This window comes from Anneissia japonica, unplaced genomic scaffold (genome assembly GCF_011630105.1).
Source record: "Anneissia japonica isolate Jap-2015-1 unplaced genomic scaffold, ASM1163010v1 scaffold288230_len64629_cov158, whole genome shotgun sequence".
NCBI lineage: Eukaryota > Metazoa > Echinodermata > Crinoidea > Comatulida > Comatulidae > Anneissia > Anneissia japonica.
In genome coordinates this window covers 39,788-62,574 of record NW_022701929.1, presented here as the reverse complement: position 1 = coordinate 62,574, position 22,787 = coordinate 39,788, and the positions used below count along the sequence as shown (strand labels likewise).

The following is a 22,787-nucleotide window of genomic DNA, read 5'->3' as shown; positions in this document are numbered from 1 at the left end:
CATCAATGCATCATGAGTGGATTTCCCGCACGATTAGAAATCGTAACGGTACTGGGTTTGGTCTACATGCGTTCGTGCTTCGAACAGGTCATTCCATTCATAACACTTTGTCCATAAAAATGATTTTTCTGTAAATGGAATGACCTGCTGGAAGCACGAACAGTTGTAGACCAAACCTAGTACCGTTACAATTTTAAATCGTGCCGGAAATTCACTCCCGATATTGATGATCATTAATTAAATATGAAAGTTATTTAAGTTCAATTTTTAAAATATAATTTATAAACAGGAATACATATCAATCTATAGGTTTAATTGCATATATACATTTTTACCTGTAATTTCAGAAAAGTTAACTGTTGGGAAATTATTGTTTACAGTAACTGAATTACTGATTTAACATAAATAATAGCATGAGGTTTACTAAAAAAAAAAAAAAAATGTATAAAAAAAAAATTGTATAAAAATAATTGTATACAGTATTTGAAGGTTCTATAAAATTTTACAAAAAAATAGGTTGATACTAGTGTATTTAAAGGTTCTACGAAAGTTTATTTTTAATGTGTGATAAATGCTTATTGTTAATAAAAAATAAATGTAAATTGCCAAAAACAAATGAAATAAACAAAAAAATATGGTAATTAAATTAATCAAATTAATAATAGGTTCAATTAATTTTTTTTAATAGAGACTTTAAATATTTGATATGTTTATACAGTCATTGTAATAACTTTATAATTTTGCAATTGACTTAAAATTCATTTCAGCTGTTGAATATTGATAGTGAGCAAAATAAGTCGTTTACAATAATGTTGTAATTTGGCATTGAATTTTAAAATTGTTCTTGTAACACTGAAACTTCAGCTGTTTTTTTAAAAATTAAATATATTATATTTAAGCTAATTCATTTGTCTTTTTAAAATTATGATGTCCACCTAAGAGCTACAAACAATATTATCAAAATGTCATGGCAAAATGACTTATCTTTGAGATAAGGGATGGTGCCAATTTTATTGTACCACCAGTCACGTGCACAGGGTGGATCCAGAGAATGTGATGTGCGAAGCGTTGAACTGGGTTGGGGATTTCATAGACACAGGGAGAAGGTGCTACTTGGAATTAATCGAAAATTAACCTGGATAGAGTACTAAAGCTCTCCTGTTTATTTATTATTTTTTTGTACTCTTCTATTTCTACCCCTCTTTTTTAAGGGGTCCGTCGACCACCTCTGGTGCATATAAACTGATAAGCGCGCATAAAAATATAATTATTTCTCTATTAGGGTAGTCATACAGACATTTTTCCTCCATGGTACCAGCATGCAGTGTATCCCATTATCGGCTGCATCGAACAAGACGTTCCAAGTCCACTTTAAAATAGGCCGCGTTATAGCAACAATAATCAACTACAGTAGAAAGTTCCACGTGCAATTTTTAAAAATATAATGGAAATTTAGCCACATAGGCAAGTGTCTTTCCAGCATTTTTAATTGATTTAGTTTGATGAATACAAAAGCTTTGTTTTTGAAAATAATTATATTATTTTACCCTACATTTTAATGGTAGAGTCTCATCATTTCAGCGACGCAACAGAACATGTGCTTCTGCTGTGGAATGTGAGCAATACAATCAACAGCTAATTAATTTTGGAAACAATGTTTTTAGCCCGGTTCGGGTTTACTGAACGAGGCGAGACTTTTTTAAATAAAATTGACAAGTGCAATTAGAAAATAAAATCATTCTGGTTATACAGTGGGCCTAAGGAAACAACATTTTAGTTTTATTGTCGCACATTCGTCGATTTTTTATAAAATAAATAAGCTAAAAAATAATAATTCTGAATTTATATAGCGCCTCACGTTGACACAACCTCAAGGTGCTAAAAACAAGGTATGAAATGTCTCGCCGTCCCGCGCTTTAAAATCTTAAAAAAAAAAATCTCTCAAAATAGTTTTTATTCCTTTCCAATAGACGTAAAGAAGAATTAAAATGGACAAAATTATTTATTCATAGTTAATTTCGTTCTTGGTTCCCAGGCCTTTATCTATGGCCCATATCATCATTGTTTATTCTGAATTATTTATTTCAACACCTTTAATCATTATCCCTTGTTATTTAAATTTTTAAATACAATCGTTGCTCTATTTCTTGTCAGTTGTCCTCACACGGAAGAAGGCCGTCGTGTTTGAAATATTTAAACAATGGAAATTGAGTGAGCAAACAATTACAGTGTAGTTAACAATCACCTCACTTTTGTTTGCCATTTAGTCATACTTCATTTTCCATCCCGCACTCAAAACCTTTGTCCCCCATCAGTTCCCTTGTGCCAAAAGATCGCTTTTGGGGCCAGGCTTTCTATGGTCTTTAGCAGCTTTAGTCTTTAATTAGAATAAAAAAATAAGACATTTGTTAATTTGAGATCACAGAAATGTGGTCTTTAATTACAGTAGAGGGGGGAACCTGTCTCTTATACACATCTAGATGTGTATAAGAGACTATGTATGTATGTGTATATGTATGTATGTGTATATGTGTGTATGTGTATATGTATGTATGTGTATATGTATGTATGTATGTATATATGTATGTATGTATATATGTATGTATGTATGTATATATGTATATATGTATGTATGTATATATATATATGTATATATGTATATACGTATATATATATATATGTATATATGTATATACGTATATATATGTATATATATATATGTATATGTCCTCATAATTTTATATATAGTCCACATAACCTTCTGTGAAGTCCCCATAACATTATTAGAATATACTTGACTAGCGCCTTCCAGAAAAAGGGTCATTTTGAATGTTTTCTGATTGTGTTTAAGGTTATAACACATCCCAGTAAAAAACTCCACAATTCATTATCTTATTAATTGATACTTGCACACAGTTTTAATAATAGTGATGAGGTAAGACGAAAAAATATGTCATATTACTAATTTGCAATGCATCTCAAAGATGGCCACCACTTTATTATAAAGGCAAGCATTATCAAGTTTTTCTCAGACATGCATTAACAGAATTGAACCAAACTTTCTACACATATTTTACACATTTATGACAACACCGTGAGTTAATTTGGTGGCAATTGGATGGTTATAATATATATATATTTTTTAATTTTTATAATATAATTTAAAATATAATTAAGATCATAAAATGTGAAGTACTAGGTAAATTTCTGAAATTAACTCAGGGTGTTGTGCTATAACATTTCTACAAACTGACCAAATCTGACAAGAAACTAGAAATACTCCTTTTACATTGTAAGCATAGCCTCCCCCATGGTGTAAATTAGTTAAAAGCTATTGTTGGTGTGTGACTGTTTTTTTAATAATATTAATATGATTAAAAGCTATTTTTTTAAATAAGAAATATGCACATTCGCGTCAGCATTTCAGCTAAGGAATTTAATTTTTTTTAAAATTAAATTTAGCCTAACCTATAAATGAAATAACCAAGATACGAAACCAAAACTTTCCAAAAAATAAATAATTTATCGATTTCCAGGTGATTGAATATTCAGTAATAGTAAATAAATTTTGTATTTTGCCATTTTTAGTTTCACCGCCGATAATTAATTCAAATATTTAAAAAAATCCGATTAGCACCAAAATCAATAGGGTTGATCTTCATATTATACTCTTGCATCATGCAATAGATTGAAATTAATTAAGCGTCAGGAGCGTGCGTCCACTGCCCGCCCACTGCCGAAAAACAGGGTAAAAACATTAGCCTCAGCTCCCAGAGCTACGCTCTTGGCAGAGGCTAATAAAAAAAATATGCTGATAATTGGATGTAAAATTTAGCAAAAATTGTGTTTGAAGAATGATACAGGTAAATGCATTTAAAATAAATGCATTTAAAATCAATAGGGTTGATCTTCATATTATACTCTTGCATCATGCAATAGATTGAAATTAATTAAGCGTCAGGAGCGTGCGTCCACTGCCTGCCCACTGCCGAAAAACAGGGTAAAAACTTTAGCCTCAGCTCCCAGAGCTACGCTCTTGGGAGAGGCTAATAAAAAAAAATATGCTGATAATTGGATGTAAAATTTAGCAAAAATTGTGTTTGAAGAATGATACAGGTAAATGCATTTAAGATAAATGCGTTTAAAAATAATGATAATCTTCAAATATAGATTTTCATGAAAAATATTTACTTAGGACACATATTACATGGTGTATATAAGTTTTAAATAATATATTCTTCACATTAATATATTGTACTAATTAGGTTAATTTTAGCAAAAAACAGAGAAAATAATACTTTATGGTACAATATGAAAATTGTTCCACAAAATTTTTTCAATGACATCAGAATATTTTGACTGCCTATTGTAATTCATAAACTTGTTTATATGCTTTTTTTGGCCCAGAGAGGTTGTAGTCAATAACTTAGTTCTAATTAAAGTTATCAACTCGTTTAGTATCTCCCTACTTCATATATAGGCTTATAGTTAGCTGGGCTGGAATACCCTAGGCTTCTATTCAAAGGCAGGTAGGCTAGGCCGGGGCCTAGCCCTTTTTTTGCCCTAGGCTACTAATGTTATATTTTCATTAAAATCAAATAACAGTACAACTAATATAATTTTACCTACCGTTTAGAAGATTTTATTTAGCAAAGTGAATGTTAAATTGTCTTCAGAATAATAATATCTTTGCCACAATTTCTAGAAAGCATGATGCATGCATTGATTCTTGTGCAGTCTTGTTCAGTCCTCATAATTTTATATATATGTCCTCATAATTTCATATATGTCCTCATAATTTTATATACAAGTCCCCATAACCCATAACTTCCAGAAAAAAATCATTTTGAATGTTTTCTGATGGAGTTTGTAAGTGAATCCAACATAGCTTGTACTCTAATGTCTAACACTCATTCTAAACATGCTTATATTATCTAATCAAAACAAAAAAATCAATAACACACAATCCAAATTTGTAGCACTCTTGCTGGGCAGTGCTCACTTCTGGAATTTCTAATGTATTATTTATTGAATATGTCTGTCAACTCGTTAAAAACATAGGTAGAGGGCGCTACTCAAGTATGAGACTACAGTACTGTGTTATGGGGACTCAAATTTAGTTATGTGGACTTGTATTATATATGAGGTGGGGGGGGGGCAACAAAAAAATAAGTGCACCCCATATGTTACTGAATTTATATATCAAAAATTTTGTTTTCACATATAAGTCCTCGTAATTTTATATATGCCCTCATAATTCTATATATATGTCCTCGTAGTTTTATATATTAGTCCCTATGACATTTACAGTATATAGAATATATTTTTGTAACTATATACCAATTCAATAAACCAATAATCACAGGTAAAGGTAAGCTTGTTAATGGACTTATTATGTAAAAATCTGCATGCTGCATTTGCTTCTATAATTATTCAAAATTCACATATAAATTTGTAATGTATATAATTTCCTAAAAAAGAAAAAAAAAACAGGGAAAGACACTGCCTCAGATAACTACTGTATATTACCGTAAATGATCGAATAAGCGCCGTGACGCTTATTAAATTTTTTTAAGGCTTTAGTGCGGCGCTTACTAAAAAGTCATTACAATTATGCCAATTATTATTATTATCATTATTATTTAAATGATGATAAAGTAGGTGTACAACCAAATTAAGATGAAAATTATGTTTCTGACCATTAATTATTATTGGTAAGTTATTTATTCTTAATAGCACTGTATACAAAATCTCAAATGAATGATCTCGAATAATTGCTGCGGCGCTTATTCGAGAGCGGCGCTTATTCGATCATCTACGGTATTCATTTATTCATGTAAAAACAAAAAATTCAACAAAATGGTAGATTTGTACTGTATTTTATAGTAAGTAAAATGCTGATACCTTTAATGTGCAAAGTAAAATGGAACACCATTCTTATGGAAATATAAACATCAATCATGGATCTGTTTGGGATTTTCCCTATAGTGGTAAAGAATAGATGCATGTGTTTTTCGGTAATACTACACGTATTTTTTACCATGGTGCATTTCTATTTATCGTATACCAAATTTGTGCTTGGTGTGAATGCAGCTTTAGTAAGCTAATGCCTTATATTAAACCAGTAAAACACCAAAATAAATAGTAAAGTTTAAAAGCATTATATTTTAAGATTAATACTACTACTGTATTAATACTACAGAATTTTAGCTAACATTTTATTTTTCAATACCTTTGATAAAAATATTTGACTTACTGTTGTACTGTACTGTAAAAAACATATGTTATGTAGGATCTAAACTATAAAAGTAAATTTTAAAGTCAATATAAATAAACAGCATTGCAGAGACAGTCAAATGAAAATATCCAAAACGATGTATTCATGCACATTTTTTTCTTAAAATGTTTAAAATAATAAATTCTAATTGAGTAAAGATATAAAGAATCTTCTTAAGTCAAATGAATATAAGAATTTAAAACAGAAGGCATAAAGGTGATTTATGAACATAAAAATAATTACCACAAATAATATTATTATTAGAAACAAAAAATGTTTAGTAGTACCTAAAACATCACATTTATTCACATATGATAGATAATTTAACAAACATCAAGCACACAGATGTCAATATATTATGATATAAACATTATCTGATGGCTATTGGACTGTTTATTAAACAAGCGAACTTGAAAAACATGAAAGCATATACAGTATTCAGTTTACGTCTAACAGTTTTGCACAAGAATCACAAACTGGATTACATATGTATCTCCCAGTCTCCGCAATTGGAGATTTATACCTTCTAAGGTTGTATTTATAAAATTTAATGTTCAACCCAGCTTGTAAAGTAAAATTTGATTTCGCCCTGTGTGTCATATTGAACATATGCTTTGACAACAATAGACTAATTTCATTAAACATTATTGGCAATTTTTGCTAAAGCACTATGTGAGGCAATGGACAGGTGAATGGACAAACAGCATTATGAATAAACAAACATTTTGGAAACTTTAGTCATAGAGAAGCTTAGCAACCTACGTATTACAATAAATGCAGTGTTTTAGAATGATACTTTAATTGTGAGTGATTAAATATTTCAACATTAATTAATCTATCTAAATCTATGCAACACTGTTCATGCCAAAGAAATCATATGCCAGATAATTATGAGGCGGTCGTCAGATAATGAAACATGTAATGTGGTTGGTTAGATTGTAAGTTTTAATAAACAGATGTGGTGATTGAATATTCAGGAATTTTAAAAGCATAATTAAATTTTGAGGTTGATCCACAGTGAGTGGGAATGGTTTGTCATTGGGGGGGGGGGACAAAGAAGGGCTTGGTGGAGGTCTGCACTCCCTGAATAATTTTAGTCGTTACACATTATCTCCATTTTAAAGAAATATTTTCTTTCAGCAAAATATTTTGCTTTTAAGGCAATTCTACTTGCAAATATGGTAGGCCTACTTTAAAACGATCATTCCAATGGAACCCTCTGATAAAAATTGTCTTTTGACTGTGTAATAAACATGCTTTATCCAAGCCTTTTTTTAACTTAAAAGAGTGAATAACTACAGAGTATATAATAAAAAGAAGCAAATTCAACATTGGGTTTACAGGCCATTCTGTACATTTACACGTAAAACAGTCTTCCGTAGAAATCTGTGTGTAGTGATATATTTTTTCTGGCTTAGCTGACTGAGTTCAGTTTACCCTCTCATAACAGCTTCCTGTTGAGGGCACATATTTTGGAAATATAATTAGCTGATAATGGAAAACATTGATACCAATTATTTTCAAAGTATTCAATATTTTTCAATTTTAGTTTTTAAATTAATATTTAATATATCAATATTATAATAATGATAGCCCATTCTACTGTTGTGAAGCTTTCGCACTTTGTGAAGCTCTAACAAGGTTATATAAGTTTTGATCAGTGTCAAAAACGTCTGGACACCACTTACAATACTATGTGATAAAAGGAAATTTTCCAATATTGTTGAATATAATAATAAAAATTGTAACCATTTAATAACATTTAATAGTTAGCAATAATATTTTTGTCAGACATTTTTGTTTATATTTAAAATGTACTATCACGTTTTCAAAAGTTAAATTCGCGGATCAGCATTTCGCTCTGTTCACAGTGATTAAAAACTAAATACTTTTACTAATTATTAAAATTAATCTACAGGTAAGCTTATCTTCTGATATCAGACTGCTATAAAACTATGGTATTCACAATGAAGCTTTGCAGTCAGTTATCTAGGTCATGAGTGTTTGGCCATTTGGATTATAAAATCAGATTATTAATTAAATATTAAACTTCTCTACAAAAAAACCTTATCATACTTTATGTATGTGAAGGTACGACAGAAAAGTGTACTGTTTACAGTTGTGGATCCAGATAAGTGAGTATCAATCTCCTCATCCCTTTCCCTTTTTTTCTTTGAATCATAATCACTCCTCACAATGGATTTAATTTTGACAGCACAGTTACTAATAGAATCATACGATTAGGTTCTATAATAAAAATTTTAAAAATCAAAATATAATCAGATAATGAATTCTGGTTCTAAAGATCCTGCTTCCCAAGAATAATGTTATTAACTCTTGTTCGGACCTGTGCCAATGTGCGGTCAGGTAACATTTTCACAACAGTTTTCAAGCTCTCTGTTGGTGGACATTTTTTAACTTTTAAATATTTTGCCAGTTTTTGATTAAAAATTTCCTTCTCTTCTTGGCTCCATCTTTTTCTCACATAAGTCTTGCCTGAAATAAAAGTAGTATTAACCCTTTTATTTTGACATTCAATATGCTCAAAAAGTTTTAAAAAGTGGCTATAAATTACTACCACCAGTCCAATTTTTCTGATAAAACTGGTTTGGTGTATTGATGTGGTGTTCCAGGAATTACTATCATATCATGGATATTCTCTAATATCAGCAGAATGTTCAACATCGTTTTATGGTTTGTGGTTCTGACTTGTGGTCCCCTTACTTTCTAAGGCTAAAAATAAAAACAAAAAATTTACTTTGAACTAATAATGTGATTGTTTAAGAAATGTAATTTACCTTCAACTCGTTTCTTTCTTTTTACAATTGTTTGTTTGGATTTACTTGTCTGAATATCACTATCGCTGCACCACTACCACTACCACTACCACTACCACCACCACCACCACCAAGATATCAAAATTACTATTTTAAAAAACAATACGATTGTAAGAAAGTAATATAGAAATAAAACTCGGTTTAAAAACACAAACACGACTGAAAGGAACATAAAAAACATGTAAAGACCTGTCTCTTATACACATCTAGATGTGTATAAGAGACAGACTGTATACTAATTTTTTGCATACAAACGCTAAAATTTCTTACCTTCTACATTATCATTACACTCTTCACTGCTACTCACATCCTTAACTGAACTACTTTCAGGATCTACATCTGAATCCATATTTGTCATGACATCTTCCACTTCTGGGGATAATAACAAATTCTCAAGAATTTAATGAATTGATAACAAATGTATCATGATATTGTTAAAATTTTCAAACATGTTCAGAAGAATTCTAAAATATATAGAACATTGTGTTTTATAAAATATCAATTCTCGGATAAGGACTTTAAACCGAAGTCCAGTGTACGACATGGCCCACGTGCACTTAAAAGAACCCAGTACATCTTTAGAGACGAGTAGAGGGTTAACCCGGTGTGCTGGTACATACATACATTACAGTCCTTAGCTCAGTGGACTGAAGAAAGTGGCGCTCTACTGTCTACACACAGTATCGTAACAGTAGGACATGCCGAGACCCTCGGGGAAGAAGAATGTTACTGAATGTGTAACATGAAGTCCACAGCGCCTTTGATGTAGGCTGTGGTCAATAAAATTGGCGCTATATAAATGACAACATTATCATTATCATAAGAAAGAAAAATGTTTTGTAAAAGTTGCTTAGACACATAATTGGCAATCTTACACTCTGTACATTTATCAACTAACCAACAGACACTAATTCCATGCAGATATCAAATATGTCCATAAAATCTTTTATACTCTTTATTCCTAAAACTCCCATATAGTGTCAATGCTATAACATTCTCTGGATAAGACATTTACTACAATCTTGCACATACACAACACAGTGACAACATTATTTCATTCTCAATTCTCTCCAGTGTATATACACATAGAAAGTGCTGACATTCTAAAGAAACTTCTCCAGCAGTCATCATTTATGTTACCATAAATATTTGATACATCACACAGGTCCTGTAGTCTTATGTATTGTATATTTCTCAAAAAACCAACAGTATACAATCTTTTATGCATAGTGCTCTATCACGTAGGTCCACACAGTATCTATAATCCTTTACCAGCACATGTTCTATGGATACAAATGACATTTCCCACAATTCATGCCTCTTATTCAAATAACACAGTGTTAAACTAGAATTTTATACTTCAAATATCACACAACTTTCTATACTTCATCTTCTTAACTCACCAACAACAGTCTAAAGATTTATATATACACATGTCCCCACAACTTTTCGTATGGTATATAACTGAACTCACCACAGTGTTGATTCTAACATTTCATAATACAAAAGCATTTTACTACAATTTTGTATACTCCTCATTCACCTTACACACTGTATTTACTAATATTTTATACATCACGCAGGTCCCCACAACCTTAAAATATTCTAAAATTCCACACATACATCATACAGGTCCCCACAATTTTCTCTACACTATATACCCAGGTACCTGTAGCTCACACTGAAATTTTACAATACAAAAGATATAACCTCAATCTTGTAATCTAATATTTTATATACATAAGCCACATAGGTCCCAACAATTTTGCATAACATTACAATTTGTTTATGGTCCCAAAACGCCACAAAATTCCATGACAATCAACTCATAACAACATAAAAATCATTTAATTTTGATGGTTTTTATACTATATCTCAGCTGTTAAACCAATTTCTTTGGCCGTTTCGATAACATGTGCACAAATTAGCAACCCATAACATGATTAAGATTACAATTTATAAAACCAAAGTACTTTTTTGGAATTTTTTTTTTACTGCAAACTCTCCTGATTTTCGTTCATTGATTTGAAGCACTCAAAAATCTACTCTTGGTTAAAATATAAACGCCTCTAATTCAGGAATCACTGATCCGATTTCAATGGCTGTTCAGCTGCATCGTTTTAAGTATTCTAAAAGTTTATTGTACTACTTGTATTCTACCTTCAACTCGTTTCTTTCTTTTTACAATTGTTTGTTTGGATTTACTTGTCTGAATATCACTATCGCTGCTTGATTCACTTTCTGAAATTACAACAAACAGTATTAATATTTCATAAATGCTAAAACAACCAATAATGTCAACTTAAAAATGCATTTTTTAAGAAATGTAATTTACCTTCAACTCGTTTCTTTCTTTTTGCAATTGTTCGTTTGGATTTACTTGTCTGAATATCACTATCGCTGCTTTCTGAAATTACAACAAACATTATTAATATTTCATAAATGCTAAAACAACCAATAATGTCAACTTAAAAATGCATTGTTTAAGAAATGTTAATTTACCTTCAACTCGTTTTTTTCTTTTTACAATTGTTCGTTTGAATTTACTTGTCTGAATATCACTAACGCTACTTGATTCACTTTCTGAAATTTTAAACATATCAATATTAACAACTGATAATGTTCATTTATAAATCCATTGCTTAAGAAATTTTAATTTAATTTCAACTTGTGTCTTTCTTTTAAAGTTTTCTGTTTAGTTTTACTGGTTACTAGGACATCATTTTCTCTGCTTGTATATACTGAAATTCAATTAAAATTTGTTTTCAATATGCTCAAACAACAATGATGCATAGTTAAAAAATATTAATTCACCTTCAGCTTGTGTCTTTCTAGGTTTATGGTTTACCTTACTGATTGTCGGAATGTCATTGTCACTGCTTATGTCACTCTCTGAAATTTAAATATTTGAATTTATTTTAATTGCATGTTAAGAGTTGAAATCATCTACAATTACTCTAGAGTAATTTAAAAAAATGTGTAGTTTTGTTCCGTGACTGATTAATAAATTCATGAAACCGACTGATAAAGCATGTTCATATATAATAGCAATCATCATTATCAAATTTATCCCTACATAATAACAGAATATGAAAAAATAAATTTATGCAATGTACATATTCTTTAAGAGTTCTGTCAAACTATAAGAACGAATCTACAGACAAATCAGTATAATCTCACTAAGGTAAACAATTTTTTTAGCACAGATTACCATGAGAACTCTCTCTTGGTTGTGGAATATCCTCCTCTTCTTCATTATCCTCATCTGCATTATTAAACATACATATGTCTGTAAAATAAAGTATGAAACGTTTATATCACCCTGACACGTGACACTGTATGTTTCCTTTTTTTGGTGGTTGGCTTTAATGTCACTGCGCTGACAAAATTATATTTTGAATACTGTGTATAAAATGCATGAAGAAAACTTCTATCAATAAAGTGGTTGGTCATAAATTTTGATGCAAAAGTCTTAAAATTGACGTCCCATTGCAACTATAGAGTATCAATGATTAATTTCCATTGGCCTTTTTTACCTCCGCCAAAGGCAGAGGTTATGTTTTTGGTACCGTTTGTTTGTTTGTATGTTTGTTAGCAAGAAAACTCAAAATTGGCATAACAGATCAAACTGAAATTTACACCATTTGTTAAGACTCACTCACTGTAGAAATGATTATCTCAGTACTTTTCTAGTTTTTATTTTTCAATATCAATAATAGTATTAAAACATGTCTAGACACAAATTATTATAAAGATGTTTTTTTACCTAAGATATTATAGTAAAGATGAATATCTTACCGTTTTCATTGATTTCACTAAGATTTTTTCCCTTGACCTCTTTAATTCTTCCATTCTCCATTGCTAGTAATAGCTTGGATATTTTGCCGGCTTCTATTACCCCAGAATGTTGCCGGTAAACATCCAAATGGATAGACAACTCATGACCGAGATGATTGGACAGCCACTGCAACTCTCCTTTAGTTAAAGCAAGAACCTAGCATATGTACAAATTAAATTTATGACATTTCATTTGATTCCATTAAAAAAAAAAAAAAATAGCAATTGAACATTACTCTCAAAATTCAGTTTAAATAAAGAATCTATATTAAAGAAACAACACTTCTAAAAAAGGGGGTGGGGGCCGGTGTATTGGCTTAGTTACAGTACTTTTCTGATACTTGAGCTTTTTTATTCTTAAAAAACCTGACATTTACAAAGCAATACTAATTAGAAAATACCTTTTGAAAAAACACTTAGCTTAACACAAGCTTCATGAATATTTAAATTAATTTCTGCTACTTCTAATAGTGTTGGTTCATTACCATGTAATTAATTTCTTATTAAATTTTTCCAGAAACATTGACTAGACAATATTGGGTAGAAATAATTAATTAATAATTTGTTTGTTATTTTTGTTCAACAATGTTAATTATTGGTTTAGTATAATTTACAGTGGTTCCATTAAAATTAAAGGCGAAATTTTATTTAATATTTGTGGTAGATAATATATATGTACCATATCATTATGAAAAATATCAATTTTTTTATTTACTACCTGTAGCATTGTAGCTGTATATTTCCGTAATCTTGTGGTTGAAATATCGACTGCACTCTCACAACCAGCATTACTCACATAATTGTTTAGTGTCTAATTGTAAAGAAAATAAATTTATGCATGTTAATGTATCCAAGCAATTTCTTTACCAGTAGAAAATAATATTAAACCCAAAATCTCAGATACTAAACTTTACTTATTGTTCAAATCTTAATATTCACATTCACAGAATCAAAGTGAACATATTTATGCATAGTTATTTCTCACTTGCAGATGAAGACCATCATTTTTTAACTCATTTAAATAAATTGTTTTTTCTTGCAATACTTTGATGAGATTAGATTTGATGTTGAAAATACTGATGGTTTTAATATTTTGTCATAAATGTTTTGCAATCAAAGAAATATATTTTAAAACAGATGTGGTCATTAAAAAAAACAATATGTACACACCTGCCAAGCATTAATATACGTCAGTGTTTTGGGAACTGCAAAAAAATAATCATTTTCTGGTAAAACATTGCAGGCCTCCCTTGTTTCCACCAGCAGTTCCATGGGCTGAACCCATTCTCTTTTTATTAGCATTGGCACTTTCCTGTTTCTCTTCCCAGGAAGTTTCATACAATCAAATCTAAAATAAAGAAAAAAATACAAAAAAAACCTTATAACAATATGCTGCTAATAACATTGCCAATTTCCATTTTTAAGGTGCAGTACTAGAAACAAGAATAGAAGTAAGATGTGTTTACATCATCTTATTTTTATGATTTATTTTATTTTTTTGTTTTATTACATTTAAAGTCTGCAGAATAAATAATATAAATTAGTTGTTACCTTTTTGCCAGTTGCTGCTCCATGGAGCTTAAACTCTCCATTAGATCCTTATGCACACCTTCATTACTCTTTTGCCTATCTGTGAAGCAAGAAACTCTTATTCTACTCACTTCCCCACCTCTACGTTTGTTGAAGACTGTCACTAGTACGAAAATGGTCTTCGTAAGTGCTCTCCAATTTGCTTCACAAGGATCAGATTTTAATTTTTTGCATTCTACATCTAGACATGAGTTTGTATACTCATGCAATTTCTTAAGGTCTTCTGTTGTTGGAAGACTTTCTTTTTTTGTGTATTCTCTTTCTTTCAGAACTTGTAGAGCTGGACTTGAGATGGTATCCGTCCATTCTTGCCGAAACAAGTCTCTGAAATTTTCGGCATCTTTTTGCATAGTTAAATCTCCCATGCGTATTGCCTTTCCATGTTTGATGTGGCAACACTTTATTAAACTGTGCCCTAAATGCAAGCCCAGAGATGGTGATTTGGTTGTTTGTACACCATGCATGGTCTTAGCCTTCTGGGGAACACAGAGATGCTGGGTTGCACTGACTACTGTGTCAAAATGCTTTCCATGTATACACTTTTCCAATCCAACATCCTTGCCAAGTATCTGTCGAATTGTTAAAACTAATCGACCAAGTTGCCTCATTTTAGCCGAAATTTCGTTCTTCTTCTTTTCACCTTTCCTTTCCAACAATACTCCTCCAAAATGAAGTATAAGGTCATCATTCGCCACTGTCTTTTTAATATTCTCGTTTTCTCTTTCCCTCATGGTGCTTACGATTACTTTCAAAACTCTTTTATGACTCAACGTGTCTTTTGCTCCATAAATATTACCACCATGGAGCAACATTCTGCACTGCGAAATGTAAGACTTTATTTCCTTAAAATCTTCATTTTCATCTTCCTTCTTCTTACTATGCTTACATCGTTTTGCATGTGCCCAAATTTCTGAAATCTCTATAAAACCATAACAGAATGTACACGGAAGGTAATTTTCACAGGGTTTTGGCTTTAAAGGTCTTCTTGCCACAATTAATTCTCCCTTACCCTTTTCAAAAATCGTCATATTATAGTTAAAATCTCCCATATACCGTAGTTTTTCAAAAGCTAATCTTTGTTGCTCTTTATTAGTATAGGCCAGAATCCTTGCCACTAATGGTTCATTTGGATGTTGCTTTTTGTAGTGACGTGGCATTTTCCCATGCAGTACTGTTTCGCAAAAATAGCAAACATTTTTCCTATTGTACATTCTTCTTCCATCATTTTTTTTACAGTACTGTGGTACTGTAATGTTTGGATATTTTGTTTTCATTTCAATTTTCTGGAAAAAAAAATTACATTAAACAAATGTCACAAAATTAAAATACATAGACTAGTTCAATGAAAAATGATTTTAAATGTGTATTTAAATGATATATGTTAGATATTAGTAAATCATCAAATATACAGCAAAGATTTACATCTCGTTATATACATACTCTTTCCATATTTTTTTTCTGATTCATTTAACAGCCGAATCATGAACTCATAAAAAAATATTACTAATGTAAAGTAATTTTTGGATGACTTATAATGACTAAAATAAAGCAAGGAAATATTTCTAAGTGGCACAAATGAAGTGTGTTGCTCGAAATTCACAACAATAGCAATGGTTAGGCTATACAATGAACTCACACACGACACAGTAAACTTCAAAACTTTGTTAAATGTAAAACCAACTTTATCTTCGAGTTAAAACAGTATTTCAACAACTTTTATACATATTTTGTTGTCAAACTCCAAAACATGTCCGTATGCGGTCAAAAGCTATTGGGCTAACGCCCTCTATATTCTCAAAATACGCCAGGCGTGCAATAACAATTTTATTTAATAATGTTGATGACATCAAGTATGTGTTAAGGGTCGGTATGTACACAGGACTGTACTGTATGTGTCTTTGCAATCCTACAAAAATTTAACAGTGGGTAACGAAGATCAGAAAAAGCAGACATTCTACGGTATATACTGGTGTATAAGCCGCACGGTTGCAGAAGCTGCAGGGGTAATTCTCGATAGCAAATTGATATAATTTTGTACGTTGTTTGTACAAGCTGCAGCAATAATCAGACCTTCATTTAAAAAAATCAAGCTCTCAATAATTTAAGGAGAGCGGTTTTCTCGTGGCAAAAATTTGTCATACACATTTTAGTCAAAGTAATGCTTTTAAATAAGTGAGACAGCAAAGTGTTTTTAGACAGCATTATAATGTAAATAAAATTAAATACAGTATCAATGTTTTATGCGTGTCATTTTTTCCAGTGATATCAAGGAGCGTTTTAAATAGCTTTCCTCAAAGAATTTTTAGTGCTAAAAATTTAATGTCAGGTGTATAAGCCACACTGTAATTATTGCAATAAATTTGCGTTATCAAATTTGTGACTTATACACAGTTATATAAGGGAGTAATGACAAACAATTAATTAAAAACATACCTGTCTACTATCTCTACAATCAATTTTTTGCATCATTTCTTTATATCTCGAATTTGTTTCATTTTTTTTTCTTTGTCGGCCTCGATGCTCTCCTGTGAATGAAGTACATAAAACCATCAGAAAAACTACATTACATAGTATAAAGAAAATAGTGGATTTTTGCTTTGAGATACAAGGTAAAATGTATGATAATGTGTAATTAAAATACCAAATCTTGCATTAAAGTAAATACACTCCAATAACACATGCCTATATACTCTATACTGTAAATAAATATTTTATCAATTTAATTTTGCATACTGTTATTTTTTAATCCAAATACCCAAGTTTATATGCAAAAATTGTTGTATTTTATTTTCATTTGCAATTATTGTTATGGGGTTGTGAACCCTTTGTATTATAGAGCCAGTAGCTGTTGAAACCTAAATTTATAATAATCATACAATCTTAAATTCACCAACAGTACAGTACATACTGTATACTAATTTTATGCATACAAACGCTAAAATTTCTTACCTTCTACATTATCATTACACTCTTCACTGCTACTCACATCCTTAACTGAACTACTTTCAGGATCTACATCTGAATCCATATTTGTCATGACATCTTCCACTTCTGGGGATAATAACAAATTCTCAAGAATTTAATGAATTGATAACAAATGTATCATGATATTGTTAAAATTTTCAAACATGTTCAGAAGAATTCTAAAATATATAGAACATTGTGTTTTATAAAATATCAATTCTCGGATAAGGACTTTAAACCGAAGTCCAGTGTACGACATGGCCCACGTGCACTTAAAAGAACCCAGTACATCTTTAGAGACGAGTAGAGGGTTAACCCGGTGTGCTGGTACATACATACATTACAGTCCTTAGCTCAGTGGACTGAAGAAAGTGGCGCTCTACTGTCTACACACAGTATCGTAACAGTAGGACATGCCGAGACCCTCGGGGAAGAAGAATGTTACTGAATGTGTAACATGAAGTCCACAGCGCCTTTGATGTAGGCTGTGGTCAATAAAATTGGCGCTATATAAATGACAACATTATCATTATCATAAGAAAGAAAAATGTTTTGTAAAAGTTGCTTAGACACATAATTGGCAATCTTACACTCTGTACATTTATCAACTAACCAACAGACACTAATTCCATGCAGATATCAAATATGTCCATAAAATCTTTTATACTCTTTATTCCTAAAACTCCCATATAGTGTCAATGCTATAACATTCTCTGGATAAGACATTTACTACAATCTTGCACATACACAACACAGTGACAACATTATTTCATTCTCAATTCTCTCCAGTGTATATACACATAGAAAGTGCTGACATTCTAAAAGAAACTTCTCCAGCAGTCATCATTTATGTTACCATAAATATTTGATACATCACACAGGTCCTGTAGTCTTATGTATTGTATATTTCTCAAAAAACCAACAGTATAAAATCTTTTATGCATAGTGCTCCATCACGTAGGTCCACACAGTATCTATAATCCTTTACCAGCACATGTTCTATGGATACAAATGACATTTCCCACAATTCATGCCTCTCATTCAAATAACACAGTGTTAAACTAGAATTTTATACTTCAAATATCACACAACTTTCTATACTTCATCTTCTTAACTCACCAACAACAGTCTAAAGATTTATATATACACATGTCCCCACAACCTTTCGTATGGTATATAACTGAACTCGCCACAGTGTTGATTCTAACATTTCATAATACAAAAGCATTTTACTACAATTTTGTATACTCCTCATTCACCTTACACACTGTATTTACTAATATTTTATACACCACGCAGGTCCCCACAACCTTAAAATATTCTAAAATTCCACACATACATCATACAGGTCCCCACAATTTTCTCTACACTATATACCCAGGTACCTGTAGCTCACACTGAAATTTTACAATACAAAAGATATAACCTCAATCTTGTAATCTAATATTTTATACATAAGCCACATAGGTCCCAACAATTTTGCAAAATATTACAATTTGTTTATGGTCCCAAAACGCCACAAAATTCCATGACAATCAACTCATAACAACATAAAAATCATTTAATTTTGATGGTTTTTCTACTATATCTCAGCTGTTAAACCAATTTCTTTGGCCGTTTCGATAACATGTGCACAAATTAGCAACCCATAACATGATTAAGATTACAATTTATAAAACCAAAGTACTTTTTTGGAATTTTTTTTTTACTGCAAACTCTCCTGATTTTTCGTTCATTGATTTGAAGCACTCAAAAATCTACTCTTGGTTGAAATATAAACGCCTCTAATTCAGGAATCACTGATCCGATTTCAATGGCTGTTGCAGCTGCATCGTTTTTGAGTATTCTAAAAGTTTATTGTACTTCCTTAAACATGTGAAAATTTCTTCCTTACCGCCAACACTACCATTGTCATCTTCACTGCTGCTCACATCCTTGACTAAATTGCCTTGAACTTCTACATCCATATCTTCCAAGACATCTCCCACTTCTGAGAAAAAAAAATATTGTGATGAATATATGTAATGTTTTCAAAAAGGTTTGCAAGCATTCAATATTAAACATTGTGCTACAAACTACATGCATTAATTTAGTAAAAAAATATATTTTGCACAGATATCAAAATTTTGCTTTTGGAAAAACCCCACAACCTGGCATACCCTATATTTGCCAACTAACCAACAATACATATAGTAGTACTGTTTTATACATACACCACACAGGTTCCCACTTTTATACTGCACCCCCCCCACCCCCACCAACAATAAGTACAAACTTTAACTTGATCGGGGGTTCGAGTCCGCTGCTGTGCAAGTCACTTGTGTCCTTGGGTAAGACACTTTATCTACGTTTGCCTCTCTCCACCCAGGAGTATAAGTAGGTACCTGGTAGGATGATGTTGCATTGATTGTTCTAGATCGTGCGCTAAGTAAGTAGCTGCCAACTAGAAATACTCCGTAGGGACTCGAGAGGGTTGCACTTTGTGCTGTCATGCCACTGTATGCTATCCACTGACCAGAGGTAATACTGCTCAGCGCATTTGATCAACTCTGGAATTTGCGCTTTATAAATGTTTGAGTATTATTATTATTATTATTATTATTATTATTATTATTATTATTATTATTATTATTATTATTATTATTCTGCAAAAGTGATTTCTAATAGAAAGGAAATCTTACTTGTATTTTAGCATTTGTTGAAAGAAATAAGATTTTCTCTTTTGCTCTGTATTTCTGATATATATTGTTATGGTAATATGCATTGAGACTTAATTTACAAAAAATTTTCATGGGAGGGGATTCCACCCCCTGGCTCATTTACTCTTCAGTGCTCTTCACTCACTGACCCCCCTCCCCCTATCAAAAATGAATCCACCTTTGCTCTCCAAACTTAGCCTACAAAATTAGCGATCCTTGCCGAGCAAAAGCATTGTCCTGGAGAATGAAATAGTATTTCAAGTGGATGAACAATAAAACTTTCCACTGTACCATTAATGCACATACAACAAAAACTTCCAATCAAAATCAACCAACCAATCAATATTTATTCTTGGTCCTATAATAATAAACATTAATGAACAGTTTTTGTATTGCTAATTTTATTACAAAAATATGTACTGCCTTAAGAGAAAAATTACTTCCTTACCTTTAACATCATCATCATTGTCATCTCCACTGCTACTAAAATCTTTAACTAAACTGCTTTCAACATCTACATCATTATCAATATCATCCATAACATCTTCCACTTCTAAGGAAATTAACAAATTCCTCAATTTGATAAAATGAATTAAGGAAAAAAAAATTAATTATTTAATTAAATAGTGTTAATTAATAATTAATACTATTATTTAGTACATTTTCAATTTGAGATTTTTCTTTGTTATATATCTTTTATATATCATCTGTGGAGTTTTTAATTTTTTTTTGCAAAACTTTTTAGCAATATTGCAGATTCATAAGAAAATGTGTGAGGAGTTTAGTATCCTTTCCAGGGGGAGTTCACTTTCATCCATTACTTAATTGCATTATTAAAGGTAAGAATTAGAAAATAAAAAAACACAGGCTAAATAAAATACTCATGGGTGGTCTTCCCTTTCGTGCACATATTTTCTGATAAAAACCTGGTGATTTTTTGCACTTCCAGACAATTTCCATTTTCCAAAAAACAATTACATAGACAGTCAGTTGTAAAAAAGGTTCCATGGGGAGGCTTATCATGCAAGCTCCTTAGGCATCCCTTTCACGCAATAAACAGAATTTAGTTTTTAAGGGTAAATTACCAGTACAAGCTCAGAAAATAACTCTCAGGAACGGAGTATAAGTTTAGTAGATTCATTCACATCGAAAAAAATGATATCTGAAACTGTTAAATTTTTATCTCAACAGAGAAACATATTTCCTATTAGTCACATACCTTCAATATTCAAAGAATCTTTACATAGAAGAATGGACTGAAGTTTTTTGAACAAGATAATAGCCTTTTCCCTTACAGATTCATTCAATTTATATTTTCCAATCTGTAGAGAAAAAAAAAACATGTAAAGACAGCATATGAGTGTGTCTGCTTGATCTACAATAATTTGAGTTGATTTTAAAGACTCCCTGTCTGCAAATTGAAAAAAAAATATATTTTTCACTTTCCTGTCATGTACAGTATGTATCCTTTGTTAATAACATATTGGAAAATAAGCAAACTAATGCAGCACAACGTAACAGCTAGCTAGCCATTGATCACATCTGCTAAACTTACCTGGCTTGTCAGTGCATTGTTAGCCTAGGCTGAGGGATTGCTCTGGCTTAGCTACTGCGACTGGTCCACAAGGAACCCTGGAATACGATTATCATTTCATGAGTGATGCATTCGGGGATTTTAGGGCTCCACCGAAAAATTAAAATGCCGATATATTTTGAATAATTCTGACTGTTTTCGCCAGTTAAATTGTATATTTTAAGAATAATACATGATAAAAAGGAAAAAACTTTTTTTTTTGAATTGCAGACAGGGGTCTTTAATCTAAATTGATGTTTCAAGTGAACTGCTATTCTTGTTCATTGTATCACTAGTAATTCTGACAAACCTGAGTTAATAAAATTATTTTTAGACTAAACAAAAGGTTTATTTATTCTATATCAGTTGCTGAAAATGCCATTGAGAATGGATTAGTAATTCCTAAATTAGAGCAGTTTATATTGTAATCAAAAGTAGTTTTTTGCAGCACTTTAAGTCAAGAGCCTACTGTAATGCCTTGACGAAAATCAGGAGAGCTCCTGGTTAAAAAAATTACTTTGATTTATAAATTGTAATCATGTTACTAGGGTTAATAATTTGTTCAAGTTATAGATACAGCAAAAGAAATCGCTTAACTAACAGCAAAGATATAGTAAAAAACCATCAAAATTGGCAGATTTTGATGCCATTATCAGTCATTTGTCTTGGGATTTTGTGGTGTTTTGAGACCAAAAACAAATTTTAATGAACATATTTTAACAACAGACAGTCAGAGAAACATAATTTGAAGCAAATTTAGCTCTTCTGCATACACCTTCTTTGTACTCACTGTTTTAATTGTCCTCATAAAGTCACTGTTCTTTCTTAAAAGACACTGTGTTAATTTCAGTGTCGAAATTTCATTCAAGACATCTATACAAGTTGAAAAGTTCTGTAAGTCATAATAAAATATAGCTATCATGTTCAAATTTGAAACAAGGCATTAATTTTTTTATGGTCTTCAACATACTGTATTTGATTTTAGATTACATAATGATAATAATAATAAT

At 31.0% G+C, this 22,787-nt stretch overlaps 1 protein-coding gene across 7 annotated transcripts in view; it reads right to left on the bottom strand.

Moving 5' to 3' along the window:
• Positions 1-2,792: 2,792 nt before the first annotated feature.
• Positions 2,793-22,787, bottom strand: part of LOC117103757 — a 36,259-nt gene continuing 16,264 nt past the window's right edge. For 2 of the 7 annotated variants that reach the window (XM_033244367.1, XM_033244368.1), the window contains 19 exons: positions 22,568-22,669; positions 21,424-21,526; positions 20,653-20,757; positions 19,400-19,495; positions 17,491-17,592; positions 16,975-17,066; positions 14,503-15,824; positions 14,122-14,299; positions 13,670-13,762; positions 12,913-13,108; positions 12,326-12,403; positions 11,929-12,006; positions 11,617-11,697; positions 11,450-11,521; positions 11,275-11,355; positions 11,003-11,008; positions 10,596-10,601; positions 9,076-9,144; positions 2,793-8,773 (listed from right to left, as the gene is read on the bottom strand). In XM_033244367.1, the coding sequence (XP_033100258.1) occupies positions 8,577-8,773; positions 9,076-9,144; positions 10,596-10,601; positions 11,003-11,008; positions 11,275-11,355; positions 11,450-11,521; positions 11,617-11,697; positions 11,929-12,006; positions 12,326-12,403; positions 12,913-13,108; positions 13,670-13,762; positions 14,122-14,299; positions 14,503-15,824; positions 16,975-17,066; positions 17,491-17,592; positions 19,400-19,495; positions 20,653-20,757; positions 21,424-21,526; positions 22,568-22,669 (3,057 nt within the window). In that variant the 3' untranslated portion in view covers positions 2,793-8,576. The remainder of the gene's footprint in view (positions 8,774-9,075; positions 9,145-10,595; positions 10,602-11,002; positions 11,009-11,274; positions 11,356-11,449; positions 11,522-11,616; positions 11,698-11,928; positions 12,007-12,325; positions 12,404-12,912; positions 13,109-13,669; positions 13,763-14,121; positions 14,300-14,502; positions 15,825-16,974; positions 17,067-17,490; positions 17,593-19,399; positions 19,496-20,652; positions 20,758-21,423; positions 21,527-22,567; positions 22,670-22,787) is intronic. The other 5 variants (XM_033244370.1, XM_033244372.1, XM_033244371.1 and 2 more) reach the window with 5 other exon arrangements.